At 38.2% G+C, this 25,549-nt stretch overlaps 1 protein-coding gene across 1 annotated transcript in view; it reads right to left on the minus strand.

Moving 5' to 3' along the window:
• Nucleotides 1-5,624: 5,624 nt before the first annotated feature.
• Nucleotides 5,625-25,549, minus strand: part of A2M (alpha-2-macroglobulin) — a 36,763-nt gene continuing 16,838 nt past the window's right edge. The window contains exons 16-36 of the mRNA XM_036909902.2: nucleotides 24,823-24,990; nucleotides 24,270-24,378; nucleotides 22,918-23,044; nucleotides 21,828-22,056; nucleotides 20,978-21,104; nucleotides 20,528-20,649; nucleotides 20,110-20,161; nucleotides 17,239-17,322; nucleotides 16,779-16,955; nucleotides 16,392-16,479; nucleotides 15,646-15,802; nucleotides 15,284-15,358; nucleotides 14,707-14,887; nucleotides 11,612-11,835; nucleotides 10,045-10,263; nucleotides 9,759-9,886; nucleotides 8,774-8,864; nucleotides 7,529-7,597; nucleotides 6,583-6,685; nucleotides 6,107-6,148; nucleotides 5,625-5,765 (exon numbers count right to left, since the gene is read on the minus strand). Coding sequence (XP_036765797.2) covers nucleotides 5,749-5,765; nucleotides 6,107-6,148; nucleotides 6,583-6,685; nucleotides 7,529-7,597; nucleotides 8,774-8,864; nucleotides 9,759-9,886; nucleotides 10,045-10,263; nucleotides 11,612-11,835; nucleotides 14,707-14,887; nucleotides 15,284-15,358; nucleotides 15,646-15,802; nucleotides 16,392-16,479; nucleotides 16,779-16,955; nucleotides 17,239-17,322; nucleotides 20,110-20,161; nucleotides 20,528-20,649; nucleotides 20,978-21,104; nucleotides 21,828-22,056; nucleotides 22,918-23,044; nucleotides 24,270-24,378; nucleotides 24,823-24,990 — 2,589 coding nt within the window. The 3' untranslated portion in view covers nucleotides 5,625-5,748. The remainder of the gene's footprint in view (nucleotides 5,766-6,106; nucleotides 6,149-6,582; nucleotides 6,686-7,528; nucleotides 7,598-8,773; nucleotides 8,865-9,758; nucleotides 9,887-10,044; nucleotides 10,264-11,611; nucleotides 11,836-14,706; nucleotides 14,888-15,283; nucleotides 15,359-15,645; nucleotides 15,803-16,391; nucleotides 16,480-16,778; nucleotides 16,956-17,238; nucleotides 17,323-20,109; nucleotides 20,162-20,527; nucleotides 20,650-20,977; nucleotides 21,105-21,827; nucleotides 22,057-22,917; nucleotides 23,045-24,269; nucleotides 24,379-24,822; nucleotides 24,991-25,549) is intronic.

The raw sequence follows: 25,549 nt of genomic DNA on the forward strand, positions 1-25,549 counted from the left end.
GGGCAATGGGTCTGCTTATATTAACATAAAGAAATGTTTCTTCTCCAGTAGTTTATAATTTGGATGAACCTCACTGTTTTGTACTTTTAATTTCTTCATATTTCCTGAGCATTCTAGCGTCAACCAAATTCAGACAAAATTTCTGCAAGAGAATCTATCATTCTCCTTTAAAGGCCAGTCCCATTTCTTCTCCCAATTTTTCTTTCAATTTTTGAATAATCTAGTAGTGAGGATGCATTTCTAAATAATCCTTAGAGTTTCTTGGTTTTGTTTTTCTTCATACAACAGCAACCAAGACTGGATGACAAGACTTCTCAGCTTCCAGGTTTATTTCTTAGATATTACACTTGTCCTATTCTTGATTCATAATTGAAATAAATACATTCTTGTTCAATTGTGTCAAATGTTATGAACTGGCCTTTTCCAGTCTGGTGAGGTTGTTAGGTTATTTGTGGTAGCAGTTCATTAGTTTCTAGTTCATTTAGTTTTCAAAGCTTGATATGCTTCAGAATCACTTAAAAGACTTGTTAAAACATGAACTGCAATTTCTAATTCAGTAAGTCTAGGATGAGGTCTATACTGTGCATTTGTAACATTGCTGTTGCTGATAATCCAGGGATCACTGGAAAACCACTCCTCTGAGACGGTTCAGTTTTAGCCATTAACATATCTGATTACCATTTATTTCACAAATGAGAACTCATTTCCAACCATTAGGCTGAATAAAAGCCAATAATTTCACCAATGAAAACCCATTGTACATTTATTAAGGTAATTAGCTATCTTGCCTGAGGATTTCAGCTCCGGGCAAGTTCACTATAGATTCAGTGAGACTGAGGAATGCCAACAGAACGTTCTTGGGGTAAAAGGGTTTGGTTTATACTTGGCTTTATTCTCACAGTGATAGGTTGAGCACTCAAGCACTAGAATCATGTCTGCATCTAACAGTCTGCAGGTCCATAATCCACCTTTGTCTCTGCTCCACCCAGAGTGGGCAGAGCTCTTTATATAGTGACTCAGTCAGTAGTAGCTCATTGCTAGCAGGTGTGGAAGCAGTAGCCTAGCAGTAGGCCAATTACATTATCAGGTAGTTTAGGGTCAGGTGAGGATCCTGGCCATAGGAAATTTCATTTTCCTCACATTAGCAAAGGATTCTCACCTGGCCCAGTCGGCTTGCTCACTACACATGTGTGGGCAATATGTTGTTATTGACTCTATATAAAGAGCTCTGCCCAGTGCTGTGGATGGCATGGCTTCAGGAGATCAGAGACTGGTGTGGTGGCAGTGCTGAGGACAGAGCTTGAGATGGCTGTGGGGGGCAGAGAGGTGGAGGCAGAGATGAAGGAGGATTACAGACCTGTAAGACTGTTGGACGCAGATGTAATTCTAGTGCTCGACCTATTGCCAGGAGAACAAAGCCAGGTAATAAACCCTTTCACCCCAAGAACATTCCATTGTCATTCCTCAGTCTCACTGAATCCACAATGAACTTGTCTGGGGCTGAAACCCATTGGCAAGACAGCCTCTATTGATAGGATATAAAGAAAATTGAAGTACTCCTGGTAGCTGGCTGGACCACAGCCTCTGATTAGATCAGTGGTTTTCAACTTCCAGTAAAAGGAACTCTCACCTGCAAGCTTGGGATAGCTATATACCTTCCCCACCCCAAGCCTCTTAAATCAGGCACTTGTGTTGGTGCTCTGGCTTGAGTATATTTTTAAAAGCTCTGTAGCTGATCCTAATGTGTAAAATTTGGAACTACTAGATTAGAAGCACCTATCTGGAACATGAATTATTGATTAGGTGAACCACTATCCACAAAGCAGTGACTCTCATCCTTATCTGTATAGTAGAATCAATTAAATAAAATTACTACTGCCTGGATCCTGTCTCAGAACAATAAAATCTTAATATCTGGGCATGGAACCATTGCATTAGTGAAATAAAACAAACCAAAAACCTCAGGTGGTTCTAGTGTGCAATGAGGGCTGTTGACTCTCTGCCCTGAAGTTTAGCTTGGTCACATGAGGTCCCTGGAAGGGTTTGTTAAAACAGGTTGCTGAGCTCTACCAATGGAGTTTCTGACTCCGTAGGTCCGGCTTGGGGTTCTATCATGTTGCCCCAGGTGACAGTGTTGCTGCTTGTATGGAGACCACCCTGAGAACCAGCTTAGGGCAGTGTTTGCAACCTTGGCTGTGCATTAAACTCACTTGAGCAGCTTTGAAAAAATCCTGATCCCAGGCCACATTCCAGAGCACTAGCTTCTACTAATTAAACATGCCTAATAATATCACACTGTCTATGCTAAATTACTTAAAATAAATTACAGACATCATAACAAGACTGTGAAACCTTGGGAAAATGTCTTAATCTCTCCAAGCCTTAGTATGTTGGCAATCAGTACTATTGTTGTTATTAAAAATATGTAGAGAAGTGAATTATCATCTCCTGGAATAAAAGTGTTAGATTTTCTTTGTAGGAATATTTCATGGATCAGGGCGAACATGACTTATTTGTTTTTAAAGAACTAATTTCTTATCTTTTTAAGTAGACAAAGGCTGAGGAGAAAGAGGTAAACTTCTGGGGGAAAGGAGGAGAAATTGAAGAAGAGGGAAAAAGGAAGGAAAAGCAAGAAATGCTTTTCATAAAGCAATATATGAAGAGTATTTGGAATTTAAGACCTGTAGTGCTGGAGGGTTTCAGCCTCCCTGCAAGTTCACTTTGGCTTAGGTGAGACCGAATAACAACAATGGAAAATTGTGGGTAAAAGGTCTGACACCAAGCTTTATTCTCATGGAGGCAGGTTTTACACTAGAATCATGTCTGCATCCAGGAAGTCCACAAGCCCCCTCAGCCTCTGCCTCTGGGTGGAGCTCTTGATACAGCAACACAGACAATTATGGCTCATTGCCAACAGTGTGTAAGCATGTGCCTGTGCAGCAGGCCAATTATTACATCACTGCATGCATGCAGTGGGCAAGTATATTAGGGTCAGGTGAAGATCCTGGCTATGGAACTTCCATTTTCCCTGCAGACCAAATATGGATAATGAGGTAAGGAACTTTTAACTGTGCTTTAAAAAGTATTCTTTCTCCTTATACAAATTGGCAGGTACTTAATTCCATATTCTTAGTCTTAAGGTTCTGTTTATTGGTTTTTAGTTTAATTCTCACAATAGTAACATATGTTCACATAGTTCAATAGTCAAATAATTGAAAGTGGTATTCACTAAGTGATCTCCTTGTCATCCTTGAAAATTTCCACTTACTTTTCCTTGTTCCTATAGGCAGGTAAATGCTTTTTACTTTTTTCCCTCCTCTGGTGTACATCCTTCTAGGCTAAGTTTATGTAAATGCAAAAAATACAGACACTTTATTTCCTTCCCTACCCTTTATTACATAAAAGAGTCCATAGTATGTACTCTGTTCTGTGCTCTACTGTTTTCTTTTAACAATATCATCCTGGAGATATTTCTGAATTGATATATAGAGTTCTTCCTCATTCTGTTTCCTCTATGTATCTTACTATTGTTTAAGTGTTTACTAATATCATATCCTGAATTCTCACCTCTCAATTACTATATGAATTGTTACACTCTAATCTGCCAGGATTAAGTCTTGATTTATCAATGGGGTCTAAATAAATTTAAAAGTTATCCTTATGTGGTAGATTCAAGTATTCTATTTCTTTCTCTTTGAATTCCTGTCAGACCCACCTAAGTGTCCTGAGCAAATGGATTCCTCTGACCAACTGGCCCAACGTAGGGAAAGATGAATTTGGTGGTGAGGCATACATAGAAAATGCAGCTTATTATATTTCAAAATAAAATATGAATAAAATACAAAACTCTACTGATCCTCTCTCATGTCTTATATACCTTCACAGAAAAAATAAACCTTAATTCACAAAATATGTAGAAGACATATCACTCTATAAAATTCTACCCAATTTTAATTCCAAGATTCCCATGCTATCAGACTGTTGGCAAAACTATTTTCAATTATAATTAGGCCCCTTGCTCAGGGTCATCTCAGAATTTGGATGTGGTACTTCAAAACTTGAGGCAGCCATCGTCTTTCCAGTCCATCCTGGTAATGAATAGTTTGTAGTACCTGCCTTGTAGTATTACAGTGATCCAAATATGTGTCTTTTTCTTTTACTCTGCAGTGAGTTTCATTAAGTGAGGAACCCCACTGTTCAATTTTGTATCATAGCATTAAATACAGTGGCTGACACATAGTAGGTAGTCAGTATATGTTTTGGGAATGAATCTTTTTGGTCCAGGAGATTCAACTAATTATTTGTAACAAGTATACCCTTCAAATACATTTGTGGTCAGGATACCAAATGAACAGAAAGGGAGGGGAACTAAGGGATAAAATTAGTTAGAATTCTGTAGGCTTGTTTCCTTTAGCCATACTCCTAATTTTTTATGTTCCATGCTCTGGTTTGATGTTTAATTATAATGTTTATTTAGCTCTGAAACATATTTTCTCCTGGACTTCTTATCTAAAGTAGTTTGGAGAGACAGCATGGTTTGAAAATTTTAAGTGTGGACTGTGAAGCCAGATTCTTGGTATTGAATTCTGGCTCTGCCGTTTACTTGCTGAGGGACTGTGGGCCTTACATTGCTGTGCCTCGGTTTCCTCACTTGTTCCAATAATACCTGTATCATAGGGTTGATACATTAATACCTGTGAGGAGCTGAGAGCAGAACCTGGCACAAAAGTGATAGTTTTCATCTTTTATTTTTGCCCAGCCTGAAGACAGAGCTAAAGATGCTTGAACTTCAAAGAAGTCCTGTAGAGTTCTTAACTTATACCATCCAGACTTCTGTTAAACTAAACCAAATGAATACTAGGACTCCTAGGACAACCTCAGAGATCTCTGTTAACTCCTGAAGTTTCTGCTCCTCTATTTATATAATAAATGATTTTGATACTTATCACAAAGAAAATGTAGATACTAGATGTTGTGGGAGCTCTGATTCCTACCTCTGAATACTCCTTGAGTTCATTTCTATCCTTTGATCTTGTCTCCAAGTTCCAGAAAAAAGATGTCCCAGTATATCCTGTTTGGGCTTTGAGTCCTGTATATTCTTTTCCTTTAAGAAAGCTTGCTTCTCCATGTACCAACCCTTCAAAAATTTCAGTCTGCATCCTTTAGTGAAACTGAGACCCCCAGTTCACAGACTGATCTTTCGTGTCAATGGTAGATTTGGTTCTAACTGAAGACACTTAAATCCCAATTAATTATGCTGTCTCCCAATGTAATGTAACCTGTCCAAGTTTGTACATGGATATGTGAATACATTATTTCTCTTTGATGTGGAAAATATTTTCCAGCCAAGTCATTCTTTTATTTTCTCATAAAGTCCACTCTGGCCTTTTCTTAGGGTATTCCCCCAACCAAAGACACTTTACACTCTCTTAGTTCCTAATCCAGTACTGTCTTCTTTACCCTGCAGCCTCTACATGAAATTTACTGAAGCCAACATCATTGTGACTGTTAGCATTTTCTGAAGTCCCTCAGCCCTTGACGGCTGTACATTTCTATCTCAGGATTCTGTCGGGAGTCATATGGAAATGTAGTAAGTGTTTATTGAAAGAGTGAGGAAGCAGTGATTGAGACTGACCAGAAAAAAAGGTTTATTCATCAAGTCTTTAGAGCTCAAAACCCTTTTCTTCCACAGAGAACCGAGTCTGTGAAACAGGGATTCCAGCAAAGCAGTTTTCATTGATGCAGTCTTCAAGCATTTCCAAGATCTGTTATAGTGGAAAGAATAGAAAATAAAGATGGACTTAGGTTTTCTGAGCAGTGACTATCCCTTCCCTTAGGTCTGGGTGGTATAGTGCCCAAGGAAACCCAATCGATGTAGTGTGAAATGAGATTCGTTACTTATAGTTATCCAATAATCAATCCTAGGAATTGTCTGAGGTTTGACCATCAGTGGTCCTATTTCAATAAGTACATTTGTCTATAACAGTTGTACTGTGAGAAATATCATGTCTATGAAAAAACATTTTAGCTTGAATTTTATGGAGGAGCTTTGAGGCACAAGCTGAAGGGGTTCTGACTGCGTTTGAAAGGAGTATGAATTGCTTACCTTTGCTGCAAGGAGCATTGTACTCAGCAATTGCAAACTCATCTGAATAAATAAAACAAAATCAGGTGAAGTGAGAGGGAAAGTGAACATCTAAGGGATACAAGTCAGTGCAAAAATATTTATTATGGGAAGAATCACATCAGAAACCTCAGCATCATTTGATGCATTGCTTGCACCTTATATTGTTAACTTTTCAAATACAGTATGTTTCCCTTTATCCTGAACTCCTGTCCTATATATAGTTGACCTATCTGAAGAAAAGAGAGCTACATATCCTACTCATGTTTTGTGTCAGTAGTGGATTTATTATACTGTAGGTAGTTTCTATAATGTGTATATAGAACCAAGAGGAGAACAAGTTTAGTGGGGACAAAATGATGAGAGCCGTTGTGTAAGAAACTGCCCCAACATATTTCTAAAATCTGAATTTCTGCAATTAGGAATTTAATTTCTATGTGCAAGTTGCTCACACTCACCTGTCTCATAGTAATCATAGACTTTGACTATGGCTGGTTTCAGGTCTGTTACTGCAATATCTTGCAGAACCTTGAAGGACAAACTCAGTGTCTGGCTTGTCACCTAGAAAGCAAAAGGGAATTAAATGACCTTCCAGGACAGCTTTCCTCTCTAAAGGAAATGACTAAGTATTCATCTGTTTGGGAGAAGAAAACTTACCAACTACAAGGGTCCTTAAATTGTGCAGAAAGCTCCCAGAGTGGGTGAAAACTTTCCCAAATTATTTCTTAAATCACTAAAACAATTCATGAACTGCCATCAATGCTATTACATGGATCTATCCATAGGAGGTGAATAGCTATGTTTATTTTTAAATATACAGAGATTTGGTACAGATTCACTTCTCTATTTTGTACAAGTACTTCTGTTGACTCAAAGGAGAAATAAAAGGTTGATCATTGCAGCCTTAAGTTATATAAAATTTGTTAACTATAATATCCATTAATATGTAAACTGCAATGATGCACAACTATTAAATGAGATTGGTTTATTTGTGGACTGGCCTTATTATTTTATTGTTTAAGTCCTTGCTGATACTGATAGTTTTTTTCCCCTTTTAAATGTTGATATGATGATATAATAATTGACTAATCCTAGGGGTTACTTCCTTATTACTACCTCCAAAATAACTTGTGGATATAATAAACACATTTGGTGGAGAATTTCTTGCTTACAGAGTCCCAGAAATATTCATTTCCCAATGTTATAACAAGCCATTTATTCTCACAGTTCCTGATGAAATAATAAATAAAGAAGAAAAGGAGAACTTTACTGGAGTGAATATGAGAATTCTCAAATTTTTAGCATGGAATTGATGTCTCCAAAATGCCTTCAGTCACTTCCCAGATAGCTACCTCAAAGGGATTATTATCTACTATTTTTGGCAACTAGAGGAGCAGACCTCACCTTATCCAGGTAAATCAAAACATGGTTGTTGCTGACTTCTGTTCGGTTTACATGCTTTGCTGTTTCAAGCTGAGGAAAATTAAGGTATCACAAATGTTAATACACAGATGAAACCCCTGGGGAAGCCAGAGAAAAGAATTTTTATTACCAAATTAAGCCTGAGGGTAAAATTTCTTCAAATGATTTTTGTAAGTAAAGAAGATGTGGTAAAATTAAAAATTAAAGATAATTGGGATGCAGGATTTAATATTTTAATATTTATATTAATGTATATTACATTAAATAACTATATATAATCATATTAATATTTAATATGACACATGACCTCTGTGTAAATTTGATTTATCTGAAGAAAAGGGAACTAATTATCCTAAATTTGAGAATTACCCGTATTTCAAGGTTCAATTCCCATTCTGTTCCTTCCTGAAAGAGGCATTTTTGTTTGTTTTTTTCACTTTTTTGGCCTACTCTTATTTATAGCAATCTCATTTTTCTCTGAAATTTGATAATACTTAAAAGTTTATGTTAATCTGTCGTTTTCATATGTTTTTCCTGCTGGTTCATGTATATACACTTTATCTCCTTAAAATTCTAAGCTCCAGGAAAGCAGGAACCTGCTAACATCGTTTTCCTAGGAGGTGTGGCTCCTAGAAGACTGCTGTTTGTCACATGACACAGATGGTTGCAGTGCGTGTCCATCAGCGGACAAGAGGGTTGCTGGGGCTGGTAAGGTCACCAGTTCTGCCCAGGAAGCTCAGATGGCTGAATAAACATCATTCCTAACACGTATCTACCACTCCAGTCTTAATCAGTGGTAGAAGAATGGCCTCAGAACTGTTTGTCTCAATGGAACAATTAAGTCCAATAGTAAAAAACTGGTCCATGATAACAATGCATCGCAAAACCTTCTGAAGGAAAAGAGAATGTTTTGTGGATCATTCGTTTTTTTTGTGGGTGTGGCACTTTAAAGTTATTAGTTTTTATAATCAGTACTTTTTAATGGAAACAACTTGACAAAAAATCTGCCACTGAATTTTGAGATCCATTAAAACAAAGTTTAATGAGGAAAAAAAGAAAACCATCAAAGCCTCCATAGAAACATGCTAAATTATATTCCTGAGTTTGGAGAAAGTATGTCTTTGATAGAGGTTGATTTAATAGTATTTGAATATTAATATAGTGTTAGTTCTGGAGATACATAAAACATTAAATAAACAGGACCTCCTGGGCTTAAAATAAACCTACCATTTTCACTGTTGGCTTCAGGGGAATGAAGCCAGACACCATCTTCACGTCAGCAATCACCATGTTGGAGGCAGGACGTGTCCCAGTATAACTGAAGGTCCAGGGAAGAAAGGAATTAGGGTTTTCTGTGTCATTAAATATTCTCTTTTTTTCTATGTACATAGGAAGCACTCAACAGCCTTGAAAGGTACATGGAAGTCTCCCTAAATATCCTACCAAAGTGGTTTGCAAAATGAGCTGTGCATTAGAGTCTTCAGGGAGCCTGTGAAAGCCAGAGATGAGGCCCTACCCTCAACCCACTGAATCAGCATCTCACCTGTGTAGATTCTTGGGATCTGTGTTTTAAGAAAGCTCTAGAAGTTAGGCATAGCTGGGCTTGAGCCCTCTAACCTCTGCCCGTTATTTGTTGCATATATTTTAACATTTTTCCTGAATAGTGTCCCCAACAAGTTGAGAATATTCTTGTGGACACATTTTTTTAAAGCCCTGTAGCTCTTTGAATATTGCTGCATATATATGTATTTCCCCTCAAATTGATTATTTTGTATATAGTGAGATTTATCTATTGCCACTAGGAATTCTAATGAGAGAGTCCATACTTCTATTCACACTTGACAAAAATCCTTCATTTCTATCCTGGATAGAGCAAGTAAAATATAGAATTTCATTACAATAGAGTAAAAACTGGATGAATCAATAATATTGGAATTAAATGAATTCAGATCAGCAGTAAGGAGTAATGCTATTTAGTTACTATTGAGGAGAATTAATAACCTTTAAATAATAAAGTTGGACAAAAACAGCTCCTGGAGCCAGGGGATGTACGATGTAAACCCCATCACTGAGAAATCCTATATCAACAACAGGACACGTTGCTTTTTCAGTAAAGGTAGTGTAAACATTTTTGTCATACTGCTCAGCTTAATGAGCAGCTCCAGTGAGAACACTTGTGCCCAGGATCAGGTGATACAGTCAGAGGTCTTACCTGACATTCAGTGAGATCTGGAAGCTGGTGTGGGCCTTGGGTCCATCACAAGTTTGGGGCAGAGTCCAGACCTCCAAAGCAAATGGGAACTCTTCCTTTTTCGGAAGAATATTGTATTTCAAGGATGTCTGTGGAACATCAAAGACATCTGTGTTGCTCTCTTCCCCAGGATTTCTCCTGGCTTCCTCAGCTCTCTCTCTGATTTGCCCCATCATTTGCTGAGTTAGGACTTTTTGGTACAAAAGGTTATGTGGACCATTTGTCCCATCGGCCCCAGGAGCCTTACCTGCAGGTAGACACACCCTTCTCCTGTAGCCGCCATGCTGTAGTCTCCCGGCACCTTTGGCAGTGAGACCCCCTGTAGCAGCAGGCGGTTGCTGTGGTCCACTTGGAATTTTTGGGAAAATGTCCCTGATGATTGGATGGTCACCTGTGTGGGCTTCCCGGTCCTGGTGAAAGTGGCTGCTCCATATTTGGACAAAGCATCCAGAGCCACCACCGTGTCCTGGAAGACACAGATGGGAATGGTGACCCTGTGGGGACCTAAAGGCCCACGAGTACTGCCGCAAAAGGGGCTTTGATTGCGTTTCTTGTCTCCCTCACTACTTACGTATTAGTTCTAATTTCAGGATTGATTATAATCCTTAGACAGATGACAGAACCATACCATCCACCTTATCTGCCTTGGATATATGCCCTAGGAGTTTATTTTTCAGAAAACTGATCCTTTTCTCTTAATCAATGTAAGTGGGATCTGGAATGTGAATAGGAATCATCTCTCGGCAGTGGCTATTTGCCTAGGAGGTCTCACTGGACAACTATGGTTGTATCTGCCACCGCCCAACCGAAGTTCAGGCTGGTTCTCACCCCAGTTTAAACTCTACTCTGCTGCTGAAGTCAGTGCCGTGAGAGGGCCCAGGGCCCTCTGAAGCCACGATCAGGGTCATGCTTCAGTTTCTCCACAGGAAATAAAAGATGAACAATGATAATCACCTCCTGGATTTGTTGGAATTTTCTCCTCTCCTTTTTTTTTTTAAATTGGGAGTTTGGACTCCCCCTGGTATGTCATATTCTCAGTTCTCATAGACACTGAACCTGGATGGCATTCTTGAAATAATAGATTTCTAAGGACTGACAAAATTATTCAGTCTTTTTCCATTATATGGAAAAATAAGAGATGAAATACAATGGTAAAGATTGGCACATCATTTTGGCATGTTATCTCTCTCTCTTAGGGTTTATATGCTAACCTCTAAATTCTCTGAAGATGAAACTTCCTGCTGTGTATGTATTGATGAGTCTTTAAAGATACAAGATGACATAGTTAGGCTCAAATAGTTGGCTAAATAAAGAAGTTCTTCCTGCTCTTGATGAACAAATGTGTATTAAGAGGTGGAGAGTGGAGGAATGAAATGTGTCGGTTTTAAAAGAAGCAAGTTAAGGGAGACCTAAGATTGGAGGGATTTGTGAGGAGAAAGAGTGGCTTTTGAGTAGCTTCCTGGGTATAGTCTGAAAGGGACTCCTCAAATTTCTAAAAGAATGGTAGATTTTATTCATTCTGCTGTGACCACTGAGTATAGGGTCCTAGTGCCCCAGTGTTTCTCTAGAGAAGAAGAGTTGTTACTGAAAAGAGGAGACTGTGAAAGTGAAGGGGTGCCAGAACTCTAGGCATTTTCTTTTTAACCTTCTTTGACTTTTATTTTCCCTTATTTTCTCACTGTCCCTGAATACGAATAATATTTTCCTTATTTCAAGTTATTCTTATCTTCACTTTTCCTTCTTGTGTGCATTTCTATCTTGTTCAACGCTTTACTACCTGAAGTTGTAGTAAAGGGTTCTGGCAAACCCCTGACCTGGGTGGAGGAGAAGCCCCCGTGGGAATTCTGTTGCTTTGTGATCCACTTCACAATGTGCGTTGCAGAGGTCAGCTCCTCTGGGGTCGGGGCGGGCTGGGCCGTGAGGTAAGCGAGGAGCGCGTAGGACGTCATCTCCACCTCAGCGGAGGGAGCCTGCGGTGGGTATAAATGCCCCTCTGGTGCCTCAGGTTTCTGAGGTCGTGTCCAGTGGGCAGAATTGTCTGTAGATGAGAAAAGGAGATTACTAAGGGAGCACATATTCGTATTTAAGGTGAAAATACCCAAGCCAGTGCTGAAGTGAGGCTGCATCCATTTATTGTCTCTTGAACCTTGTCTCAATGCTTTTCCTTTTATATAAATCTGAATGTCATTTGTTTCAGCCACGTGAAGACAGATAATGTTGCTGGGGCCAGGAGCCTATAGCTATCTAAGTTTTCAAATGGTTGCTGCATTTGGGTGTTGGTGGGAGAGAGAAATAGTAGAGCAAGTTCTCCACTGGTAATTGTTGTGGTAATTTCCTATTTTTGATGCTATCCAGACCTTACGTGGGGTTTGTTACATGTTCTGTAAAGCCTGTCCTTGTGATGATGACAGATCACATGAGATAATGGAGTTTGCACTCGTTAAATCAGAAAAACAAAACAAAACAGTAATCTTTAGAATACTGAAAGGGTGTGAAATAATGGGAATTGACTTACACTGCTGTAGGAAGTAAACTACTCTTTGGAGAATAATATGGAGAGTAGTATCTAGCAAAGTGGAAGATATGCTTAGGCTACTAATCAGCAATTACACTTCTCCAGCTATAACTTAGAGGAACTCATATACTTGCATAAGGAGACATGTATCTTAGTATTCATTGAAGCATGGTTTGCAAGAACAAGTAACAGACAAGAAAAGATCCCTGAGGAAAGGCTCTCTATATCAGTTGTGACCTATTCATACATTGTAATATATTATGAAGCAATGAAAATGAAAGAATTAGAACTACAGGCACCATATAGGGGATTCCTATTAGCACAATGTGGAACTTAAAACACAAAAAGCAAGTAAACAGGAAGGAAAACAAGATTCAGGAATCCTCAAAAGTATGATACTGTTTATCTAAAGATGAAAAATGTAAAAACTCTGAATACTATTTAGGGATACATATGCAGCAAAATTATAAAGAAATCCATGGAAATTGCAATGACAAATTCAGGATAATGACTGTCTCCGGGCCTGGCTGTGCTCTATTGGGAATTTTTCCTGCATTGGTATTATTTTATTTCTTAAGCTGGGAGGAGGCCAAAAAGGTGTTTGCTTATTATTCTTTTTTTTTTTTTTTGTGAGGGCATCTCTCATATTTATTGATCAAATAGTTGTTAACAACAATAAATTTCTGTATAAGGGAGTCAATGCTCAATGCACAATCATTAATCCACCCCAAGCCTAATTTTCGTCAGTCTCCAATCTTCTGATGCATAACGAACAAATTCTTACATGGAGAACAAATTCTTACACAGTGAATAAGTTACATGGTGAACAGTGCAAGGGCAGTCATCACAGAAGCTTTCGGTTTTGTTCATGCATTATGAACTATACACAGTCAGTTCAAATATGAATATTCATTTGATTTTTAAACTTGATTTATATGTGGATACCACATTTCTCTATTATTATTATTTTTAATAAAATGCTGAAGTGGTAGGTAGATACCAGATAAAGGTAGAAAACAGAGTTTAGTGTTGTAAGAGAGCAAATGTAGATGATCAGGTGTGTGCCTGTAGACTATGTGTTAATCCGAGCTAGATGAGGGCAATAAACATCCATGTATGTAGAAGATTTCTCTCAGAACATGAGGGGGGAGGTTCTAAGCCTTACCTCTGCTGCTCCCCAATTTCTCACCTGATGGCCCCCCTGCGACTGTGCCTGTCTTAGGTTGTTCCTCCCTTGAGGAATCTTACCCGTCTCTGGCTAACCAGTCATCTTCCGGGGCCATACAGGGAAATGTGAAGTTGGTAAGTGAGAGAGAAGCCTTATTGTTTGAAAAGGTTAGCTTTTTACTTCTTTGCATATTTATGCCCTGTGGCTTCTATGTCCAGCATTTGTCTTGAGGTGTCTTTACCACTTGGAAGAATTATGTTACTCGGTAAATTCGACATGTGGCATGAGTTCTATTTAAAGGTTGTGATTAGGTAGGAAGAAGAAAAGCTATAGAAGTAGCAGGCAGAAGAAAACCTGGGAAGATTGATTATTTCTTTGACATATCTTCTTGTAGAGTAACTTCAGCATGGATAGGTTTTAAACTACTAATTAAATTGTGCACACACATTAACATAATAGGAATATAGTTACCTAACCAAAGCATACCTGTAATTACCAGCCATCTCCAGTATTCTTTATGCATATCTGAAATATTTCCCAGTATATTTTAAGAACAAGAAATTAATGGCACTGTCAGGGGAGAAAGGTAGAATCTGCTTTATTGGATATCTTACTATCACTTACATTTTATTTTCTATCTCTTCAACCCCTCATTTAGACCATTGTATACATAGAAGTGTTGTGTAAATTGAATGGATTTGTCAACATTATTAGTCTTGTGAAATGAGCATAAAATACCAGAATTTATTCATGTGGTTACTTCTTTCAATCCTTATGTTGAAGATGGTAAGATGTATCAGGTAAGGGTTAAGTATGTATTAAGAACTGATGTCTTAATCATAATAGCTAATAGTTTAATAGCACTTACTATGTGCCATATTCTATTAAGTGACTTACGTGTATTAACTCATTTAATACTGACAACAACCCTATGAGGTAATGTTACCAATGAAGGAACTAAAACCCAGACAAGCTAAGTGACTTGCCCAAGGTCACATATGTAATATGTTTTGTAACAAGTCTCCAGAGGCTAAGTTTCTCACTACTTCAATATACTGCCTCTTATTTCTGGATGTGTGGCTTGTTATGATTTCTTAGATTTTATAATGATATAGTTAGAAGAGAGAGGAAAAAGGGATCCCAGGAGGAGGCCTAGGGCATGTTTGCAATGCAGTTGTGGATACAGAGAATGCAGGATGGGAGGAAGATCTCAGGTATGCGCTCACCTTCGTGCACAGCTTCCTGATTAAGTGACGTGAGTGCATCTCTCCTCTTGTCCTGGTTTCCTGCCAGCGCAAAGGCATAGGCCAGCAATGCCTTGGTGTAGACATGGCTGCCATGGGGTCCCTCCTTTGCTGACTTCCAGGCAGATTCCAGGCAGAACAGGGCATTGCGGACAACAGGGTGCTGTGAAGGGAGAGGGACAAGGGGAGCAGGGATGTAAGCATCCCAGGTGAGTGCCTAGACCGCAGCACAGGAAGTGAAGTTCGCAAATGTGTTTGTCCATCTATCCTCATTGTTATGGATAGAGGTAATAGTATTTTTTATCTGTTATTATACCATTCATCAGGCAGGCATATAGGCCATATCTTTAGAATTCAGTGTGTGTATGGTGGGGGTGTTGGGGAGAAAGCCTAGGGCATCACTGGGAAAGTGTAAACCTTTTTAAATGGCTTGACCAATTCCCTACTGATCTGGGAAGCACTGTCTTTGCAGAGAAGGAAGGCTGACACTTGGCTTTTAGTAGGGTGACAGTTCAGCATCTAGAACCTGGCTTACACAGGGGCATGAGGTGGTACCTACAGTGGCAGGGAGAGGAATCTCCAGAAGGGCGATGGTGACATAGGCAGAAAGGGTCACTTCGTCTTCCACTCCACCCTAGAACACAGAGTGAGAGACTTGAGTAACTTCACTTGTGAGAATGCTCTTAATTGGATCTTTGTATTCTCTTGTGTCATAGAATTGAATCTTCCCCATATTTATCCCCATATTCATAGTGCAAAGTGTCACAGGCGACCTGAATCCCATGCCCTCATTCTTGGTGCCCCCCAGTTTTTCTTTTCCTCTGCTATCTGTCCTAAGACATTCCTATGCTATCACCCCCTTTCCTCATCCTTGTACACATCAGAATGGACACATCAAAACCAGCCCCAAGAACACTGCACCTTAATGGCATTGTTGAGCAGTGACCCAGAGCTCCTGAAACAGCCATTGTCCTTCTGCTTTCGGGAGAGCCAGGTGAGGGCTTGGGTAATGTGTGCTTCGTCGATGAAGATGTAGGTTCGAGCCTGGGCAAAAGTCTTGAGCACGAAGGCCGTGAGCCTGGGGTGGGAGGAAGTGATATTTGTGTTCTTACAGTGGTTTTATAACCATGTCACAGCAACACGCTTCAGATGATGCTTCTTACATTGATGTGAGTCATCTAACAAGTGTTCTTGTGCAGAGTTCCCATCTCCTTCAGCAGCTCGGTTAATCTGCTAGACTAGCATCTCCTTGGTTAATCTGCTAGACTAGTATTTCCTTGCTGACTCATTTTCTCCTTGCTACAGAGAACCTAAGTACTTCTAATGTTACTTATCTGAGTCAGGCTTTAAATCTCTCTTCTCTTTAGTGATTTCCTTCTGTAGATGGCACAATATTTTCATGTACAGATCTTATAGATGGTAATTTCTAACATTGCTTTGCCTCAGGGGTTTTAAAACAATGTTTCATATCACTGTGTCCTCATTTCTTTGAATGTATTTGTATCTCAGCTTTTTCACTTGTTATCTTGCTAGTCTTGGTGTATTTATCCAGCATAAGCATCTATGGGTTTAATAACACACATCCGATAGAGTAACTGTGGATGCAATTGTGATTATATATAAAAGTGCTGGCACAAAAATAGCTCAAAAAACTGCCTTTCCCTTACCAGGTATTGCCCTCACTCCTGCCGTATCTCTCCCCAAAGGTGCTATAGGAGCCATCTGCGTGCTTGTAATTCAGCTCTGTCTGGTAACCTGGAATGGAAGGTAATGAAACAATATGAATGACTGTACATGCTGCAGCCAGAGAAATTATAAAAACGCCTTGTGATATTTCCTAAACTTTACTGTCCTATGTTAAGCAGGTTCTGAGTCCTAAACACTCTGTTGGAGGTTGGACACTGGATCATTACCATGAAATTAACCATCACCTAGTCACTACCATAGTATGGTAAACTAAGGTATCCTAGAATTGGTAAGTAACTCAAGCTTCTTGGGAAATCCAGTCTGTTGTTAAATAACACTGTGAAGTTCTCACTCACTCGGTCACTCACCAGTGTTGAGGTAGCCAATGGCCTTGGACTTGATCTCTGGGGTCAGCTGCTCGGTTTCATTTAGATAACGCAGAACATAGATGTTAGGAGCAAAGAGGACCATGTTCTGTTCTCCGCAGCCATAGGGCATCTGGAGGAGATTCTGTGTGTTTTGCATGGCAGAGCCCAATATATCTCCTATGGAATGAGAGAGATGGAAAGTCATAAAACTTACAGATTATAACCTATCAGAATCATTAATAAAAAAAATGAATAACTGGGTGAGGTAAAGAAATGAGGATTTTTATGAAAAGTGAATCTTCCAAGGTCAGGAGTATGATTGGAAGCAATAAACAAGCCCAAAGAAGGAGAGAAGAATAAAGTTAAAATTATGGCTTTGGTTTTGAGTAGGTGTTTATGGAAAAGAGTATAATAGAAACTGTCAATAGAGTAAAATAGTCCCCTAGGTCTGGAGACTCACCCAACACTGAGAAGGAGGCTCGGGCAGAATCTTCTACCACATTTGGTGGCAGCTTCAGAGATAATTGTTCAGACACCTCAGCATCTAGAGAAAGACATAATGGAAATCGTTTCTGCTGTATATCTTCCTGAGAGGCTCCAAGACCCAGAAGCCAGAAGTATGCCTTACACCTAAACTTCCTTTGAAAAGTTGTTTCTTTGTAATATTCCAGTGCTTTATATCTTAGACATGTACAAACAGGTTGCTGAGATTTCCAGAACTCCTTTCTCAATCATCTTTTCCCCCTGTAAGGAGAGTGCATTCAAAAAGGAGGCTACACACTGACAAGTGCCGTGATACTGTGATTCCACTGAAGTAATTCTATGGCCAACACAGGATGTTTATCACAAGATTATTTATTTAGTAACCATCCGTAACCTCCTTACTCCACAGTTATATGGAAAAAATCCCTTTGTACATGTAGATGAACAAAGGGAAAATCTCCCCCAAATTCCTGAATTCTACAGTGATGCTCTGCTCTATCCATACTTCCATCAAATTTCACCAGGTATGAATATAGTATTTGTATGGAAGCCCTAGACATGGGAAGCATGTGAAAAATCAACAGTATTTGACTCATTGAAAAGAAAATAATTGCAGTTAATAAGCATATGCTTACTGCCATTTTATATTGGTGAATAACATGAAGATAAAAAAAGAGAAATGTACTTATCTTCATAATGCATCCCTTCCTCATGGAATTAATGTTAAAATTTTGTCAAAGGGCACAAAGTTTCAGTTATGCAAGGTGAATAGTTCTAGAGATCTACTATAAAGCATAGTGCCTACAGTTAACAATGCATGTGTTGTATACATAAACATTTGTTAATAGGTAGGACAGATCTTAAAGTGTGTACTTATAATATAACAAAAACATAATAGAGTAGGAGTAGACTTTTGGAAGTGATAGATAGGTTTATGGTGTAGATTGTAGTGGCAGGTTCACAGATGTATACTTATTTCCAAACTCATCAAGTTATATATGTGAATTATGACTGTGTTATTATTTAATTACATAGTTATGTAATTAAATTTAAATTTAATCCTGCCTGTATTGAACTTTATATTTACTTAAATATTAAGTACATACCTAGTTATGTTAATCATGTATGTATTATTTGTATGTGAAAACACCTTTACCTTGTCCCAAAAAACTTTTGTAAGAAAACAGATACCATAAGCAAAGTTGAAAGACAAATTGCCAAGAAAATATCTGTAACTTATTCAACAGATAAAAAGATCATACAATTAAATCAGAAAAAAGACAAACTATACCAACATGAATGATTAAAGGAAGTGGAGGCAATTCATAAATAAGAAAAAAATAAGCTCACTTTCACTTGTGATTAGAAAAATATGAATTAAAACAACAACAGTATATTTTTTTCATGGTAAAAGATGATGAGCATGCAGGGAAATATAAACCCATTTAGGTAATGAAGAGGGGGCTTTTTAGTTCTATTAAAACTAAGAATATGCATATTGCCTCTTGATCAGGAATTTCATGTATGGGGCTTTACCTTAGATATACCTGCATATGTCCATAAGGAGGCATCTTATGCACATTTATATATAAGTTGTTTATTATTTATTCTGGCACATAGTAGAAAGACCAGTGTAGGAATGGCTAAAAAGCAAGCAGAACTTCTATATATTGATAATGTGGAATTAAAGTAAAAGGAATTGCCTAGATCTATAACTTAACATGGCCTGATTTCTGAGACAGTTTGCTGAATTTTAAAAAAAAGCAAGTGATAGAATAAAACTTTTATATTTATATAAATAACACATACACAAACAAGTTCATCTACATATAGCATTTCTAAATACACACAGATGATCATTAAAGTATTGAAGAAGATTGCAAAGGAGTGATATTAGCCTTTAATAAGTTCTGTTTTGTTTTTTGAAGGATAATGTATTTTTGTATTACATCAGTAATCATAATTAATTTTAATAAAACTACTGATGATTAACCTGGCATGTATAAGAAATAAATCAAAATTAAGAACTCGGAAATAGAGGAGAAACCACAATTGTTGTTGGCAGCACCAAATTCACTTAAATGTAGAAATAAAGCCAAAACAACAAGGAAGTTATGTTTTTAGAACATGTTTTAAATATTTTAAGTCTAAATATTTTAAGCAATACAAAATGAAAAGCATAATAAATAGAAATTAGTAGGTAGGCAAAGGCAAAGGACACATGTGATGTTAATTTGACATTGAGGTGAGAACACATTGAGATCAATTTCTTAATGTATTTCTACACTGTGTTTTTGTTTAGACTAGAAAATTCTCCACCAAGATAGAGTTATTTCCTTTACTGAAGGCTGCTTTAATTTCTTTCTAATGATTGGTAGGGCAGTAGGCATGGGGTACAGGCTATGACAACCCTCTCTTCCAGAAATCGCATGCTCTTCATTATCAGATGCTGTTGGCTCTGTAAGACATTGGGGTGTTCTGAATTCAGCTACCCGTGTTGTATTACTAAATATTCAAGGAAATATCCCCTTTGGCAATATTCATCATGATTCTACCCACTTTCTACCTATAACCACATCCTGTATTTGTCAGAAAGACATTTTGGGTGTTTTTTTGCACAGGTGCCGTAAATAGATAAAGAATCAGAATGCACCGGCTAGGGATTCTCATCAAATTACCTGGCCTCTCTAAGAAACTGTTTCTTCATTTGTCAAATAGGTTAATGGTCCTTCAGGTCTTAATTTACCTCACAGGAAAAGTGTACGAATAATATATAAGGTTATTTGAACTTTAGATATTATACAAATTTTAGTCAATGTTATTTTTAATTATGATGGCCAACTCTTACCTGATGGACAAAGCAGGGAGTTGAATGTTACTTCCTTCTCTAGTCCTTCAGGCTATAGGTAGAAGGAAAAAAAAGTTAAAGAGGTGAGAATGGACTGGCTTTCAGGACATGTGTACTGATAGGGGGACCACAGATTTCTTGATAGTGAAGAGAAGAACTGGAACTGATTTCCAAATGTATTATATAAACAAATTCTACAAGTATAAGTGAAGTGGAGGAGATAGGGTGGTAGATGAGAAAGTGGGGGGAAAATTATGAAAATAAATTGAGACAGGGATAGACAGAGAATAATATTATTGTGAAATATCTTGTGATCATATATTATTTAGCCTTTCTTACCTAAAACTTGGAACCTCAACCAGATTCACCATTGTTCTCCTGACTCACTGTGACCTGTCAAATGGGTAGGCTTACTTACTTCGACCAGCAGGGGCTTAATGATTGTGTCTTTCTTTCCAAATTCAGGGACCACAGCTGCTTCAGTCCCACATAACTCCTGAGACTCTAGTGCCTCTGCACTCACGGTGAAATTCACATTTCCTGAAAAAAGGGCCAGGAGAGATGAGTGTCATCTCCTCCTTCCTCCATACCTCTAAACCTCACAATCTGTAAATGTTCAATGCTTTGTAACCTTTTTTGGAGCAGGAATGCAAACAGCATAAACCAGAAGCTAATGATACTGAGAATCCAAGGCAGAGATGGAGGTGAGGGAAGTGGGGATACTTTTCCTGATATCTTAGAATAAAAGACAAAAATGATCCCACCATCTGAGGGGTCTTTGGCTGAGAGAAGTAGCACTGGACGTAAGGCTCCCACTGATGCATGCGGTCCTTGAGTAGAGCATTGTCTCTGGGAGACCGTCCCTCACCTAATGACTTAGGCTTCACTGCCCAGGACACGGTTTGCCGGCCATCTGCGCAGACACAGTGAGACTCCGGCTCCTTCTTTCCTGAAACATCTAGGAAGTCAGGAGAGTCTTTTAGCTGCACACTGACCTGAAACCGCAAATGAGACAGAGAGACAGAAAGGTCAGAGGGAGAAAAGGACCAAAGGGAGAATGGTTTGAAGTAGGGTGTATTGGGGGGATGGTTAGATTCCAGATCGCCTAACACTGAAGATGATGTAAATGAAGACTGAATACCTTATTGTTGATCCGACATCTAAATCTTAGTATCTGGGGATACTCTGCTCTTTCACGCGGTGGGACCGGAGGTGAGAAAAAGTAATTATGATTGCCTGCGGATCATGTTGCATCTTTTGCATTCCCTCCCTTTCCCAGCAGAGGGAGAGTTTGTCTACACACAAGATACATAAACATTTACGGTTTTCAGTGGAGGGAAGATGCTCACGGGTAACTTTTAAAATAAGGTTTAATCAATGCTATATGAAAAGTCAAACATGGAATGTAGAGGTTGAAACCTCAGATCTAAAACATGAGAATGAAGCATATTGGTTTTTGTTTACCATGTCAGAAATCTTCAGACTACCCAAACTTCCTAACCCAAAGGGCCTTATGATAAGGGTCGGAAACTTGTGTGAGGTTGAAATTTGGCAGTTGGAGATACCAGCAACTGTACTTTATGTGAATATCTCTGACAGTGTTCTTCCTCCAGTGAGTATACGTTATACACAGGAGTTTGTCGGTATTCCTAGAAATGCAATTTTTAGTTTATTTGACTCTTGACCTTGTGTTCAGTTTAGGAAAGAAAGGTCCTTACCCAGATGCATTTGGGAAGGTAGTTTAGGACAGTGGCCTTGAGTGTGAAGGCCTCTCCGCGGATCACAGAGTAGGGCATTGTGAGCTCCACAAAGAAGGGCTGGAAGGCTTGGAGAGAGGCAGTCGGAGAGAGACCAAGCCCAGTGTCATTGGACAGGCAGAGGGCCCCTGCCTTCCACTCAGTGATGGTATCCGGGACTCTTACTCCAACTTCAGCCACACCTGAGGAGCTGGGAGGATGGCAATGTGGTGAAGGACAGTTAAGCAGTTAAGTAAATCCTTTCTAGAAGAGAACCCCTAGAAAAGATTCTATTGTCATGATTTGAATGCACTCAGTATAAATACCAAAAGAGAGGTCTTAGAATAAACAGAGAGTTATAATCAAGGCTTGAAATGGGAAAATATAAGTCCTTTTCTTCCAACTCTGACTGTTTTCAATTCTGGTCTATATCAGAATCTCCTGTAGACTTAAAATTGCAATATAATCTATTATAGACAACATAATATTGTCTCAAGAGTATCCATCCTCTGGTGAGTATTTATACAGAGGAGTTTGTCAGTATTCATAGGAATGCAATATTTAATTAACTTGACTATGATCTTGTATTCAATTTAGGAAAGAGGTGTCCTTACCCAAATGCATTTGGGAAGTTAGTTTAGAATAGTGGCCTTTGTAAACTAAATGTGTAATTTGAGATTGTTCTTAAATTTTCCCTTCTGAAATATTATTCCACTGTGGGTAGGTTTATAATTTTTAATCCTACTACTACTGTATATAGTCGGCCTGATTCTATGCTTAATTCAAGATTGTTGGCCAACATAGGATGTCTTATAGGTGTTCATCTGTGAGGTGCTTGGACATACTCAGTTCTTATGTCCCTTCCTAGAGATCTTACAATTCAATCTATGCAAAATTTTTATCTCTGAGATAGTTAGGTTAGTGAGACTTTATAGCAGAAGTATTTATGTCACAACATTCCTGAAAACAGCAATGTGTCATAAAAATACTTGGATACTGAAAAATTAGCCAAGAACTGAAAACTGTGAGGACTCTATATTGCTTCATTTTATAGATAAAGGAAGTGACTTACTCCACTACCACCAAGTCCCAGATCCATGTCTCAGGGAAGTACTTTCGCACAGTCTCTGTGAGAGGCTCTGAAACACGTACGCTTCTTGTAAGTTCCTTGCTTCCAAGCATTTGTTTCTGTGCCATGTCTGTGGTGGGTGAGGGAAGAGACAGAAACAATAAATAAAAAGATAAAGCTTATGAGCAATTGTAACAGGTGCTATAAAAGAAAACTTTAGGGGATGATATTTCAGCTGAACTCTGAAGTATTAGAATAAGCTACAAGTAAGCTGAGAAACAGAATCCCAAATAGAGAACAGAGACCTAGAGATAGAAAGAGCCTTGGCATGTCTGGGGTGCAGAAGGCATCCTCTGGGGTTACTGCACTGTTTGCTAAGTGGATATTGCTAGGCCACGGGTTGGGAAGAGGATAGGAGTTCAAGTTTCCATTTGATGTGTTCCTCGTGGGAGCATGGAAAAAGCATACCAAGACATTCTGACAGTAGCTTTGAGAAACAGTACACAGGTGGGAAAGGATCAGGTATAAAAATGGCTCTTTATTCCCATATATGTCAGAGGATCAGAGCTTGATCCTCACCTCATTTACCTTCTGTTAATGTGTGCTGGTTAATTTTTAACAAGCAGCATTTTGGGCAAAAAATTGTGCATCTATATATTAGTTTATTCTAAGTTTTACTAAGAAGGATTATAGAATTTAATTTATAAATAATAAAATATACAATAATCTTAATTTAAATTCTATATAATCAATTAATTCTCACTGAATGTTTTATTTGATTTAGGGCAAACTTTTTTGTTTGTACTCAAACTATATTCAGTCATGATTTAACAGTATAAGACTATGAATAAATGATTACAATCTGATTTACCAATAAAGTAGCCCATGTCACTGACAAATGAGGGTGATTTCAACATGAATATTGGCTGATATTTTGGGGAAGTTAAAGAGCTTCTTTATTTGGCTGGTGAAAACATAGTCCTGACTTGTGCAAATTTCTGTTTCCACTGATCCTATGTCTGGCAACTTTCTCTTCCGTTTTCAACCCCACGTGTTCCCATTTATAGAGGCAGATTCTTTATGAATGACTTTCCTGATTCCTCAGTCAGAATTAATCCTTTCTCTTAATACAGTTTTCATGATCTGCCTTGTATTACCTCCACCTGTGCATATATGGGGGCTGGACACAAATCAGAATTCTGGGGTTTGTATTGCTGTGTGACCTTGAACAAAACTCCTAATATATCTGAATCACAAGTCCTTTTTTGTCAGTTTTATCTTTTAAAACATTCTTTTACTTGATTTAACATATATGTATGTTAAGTAATATATTGATTTTTATTAATTTTCTTTACCTGGAGTAGCTAGTAGTCTTCGAGATGTCTGCATTTCATAATGTTCAGGATGTGAACATACTTTGAGTTTATGAATCTTTGAGTTGGTGAATACCTTTAAGCCCATATCCTGTGAAGGAAATTATCACCTAATCAGTATATAAATATTTAAAAAAATATATAGGCACACATGTCATTGGATTTAACAATCCAATTAGCTTACTATTAAACTTTCAATGTTTACATTTGGAGAAGGGATATTGGTATACTTATAGAGGTAATTTTATTGTTTTTAAAACTCAACAGTAATTGTTTTCAACACGAGATTTTTATATATATCACAAGGCAGTGAATTTCAGGAAAAAGAAGAAAACTTGATTATTAGTCCAAAAGTCCCTGTCCTGGCTCTGTTGCTATGAGCACATCTGCTGCTATGAGTGACCTTGGAGAAGTCACTTGACTGTTTCATGTCCCATTACCCTCAACTATGATATAAAGGCATTAAAATAAATATTTTTTCTATATGTGATATTTTGTGACCCTTAACTGGCCTTCTACAATATAACAAATTTACCTGTAAGAAGCTATACATATCTTTTTCCTGTGTGTTTGACATTGGGGAATACATGATCCCATCGATGTAGATGTTATGGCGATCGACACAGTCTTCATCATCTTCCTCCTGCTGATGCAAAGCTGCAGGGAAACCACTGAGGTCCTTCACTGGTAGCAGGTTGTAAACCTGTACAAATGCAGAGGACAAAAGGACAAACTTACTTGTGGTTTATTTTTCTTAAGTGAAGGGAGAAAAGAAAATAACCACCGTCAGTCTTTCCTTGAGTGCCTCTGTTGCTTAGCTGATTCATAGAGAAGATGATTTTGAAGCTATTTAACAATTTTAGGAAAAAAACAGAACATTCCCGTCAAAGTCTTCAAGTGTCATAACACTTTGCTATGCAGTTCAGAGGCAAACCCCAGGCTCCATACTAGAGTGGAATAAAAATTTGATAAGATAAATCTAAGTCTGCTGTATTTGAGACATTGTACAAGGCTTCCAGATGTTAGAAAGAAATCATAGTTTTGCTTCTACCTTGTGGTTCGCAACTGACTCTGTGTATAACAAGGTTAACAGACACATGTTCTAAGCAGTCACATGAGTAAGTATATATCCTCTATATAGGACAGGAGAGTATTTTCTTTAGGTATTATTCATGGGAACAAAATGCTCTCGATCTTCACACAATACATAAATCTTTAACAGTAAAATACTGGAAATGATGCTTTCAAATTCATTTTGAAGA

Source organism: Manis pentadactyla, chromosome 14 (assembly GCF_030020395.1).
Source record: "Manis pentadactyla isolate mManPen7 chromosome 14, mManPen7.hap1, whole genome shotgun sequence".
NCBI lineage: Eukaryota > Metazoa > Chordata > Mammalia > Pholidota > Manidae > Manis > Manis pentadactyla.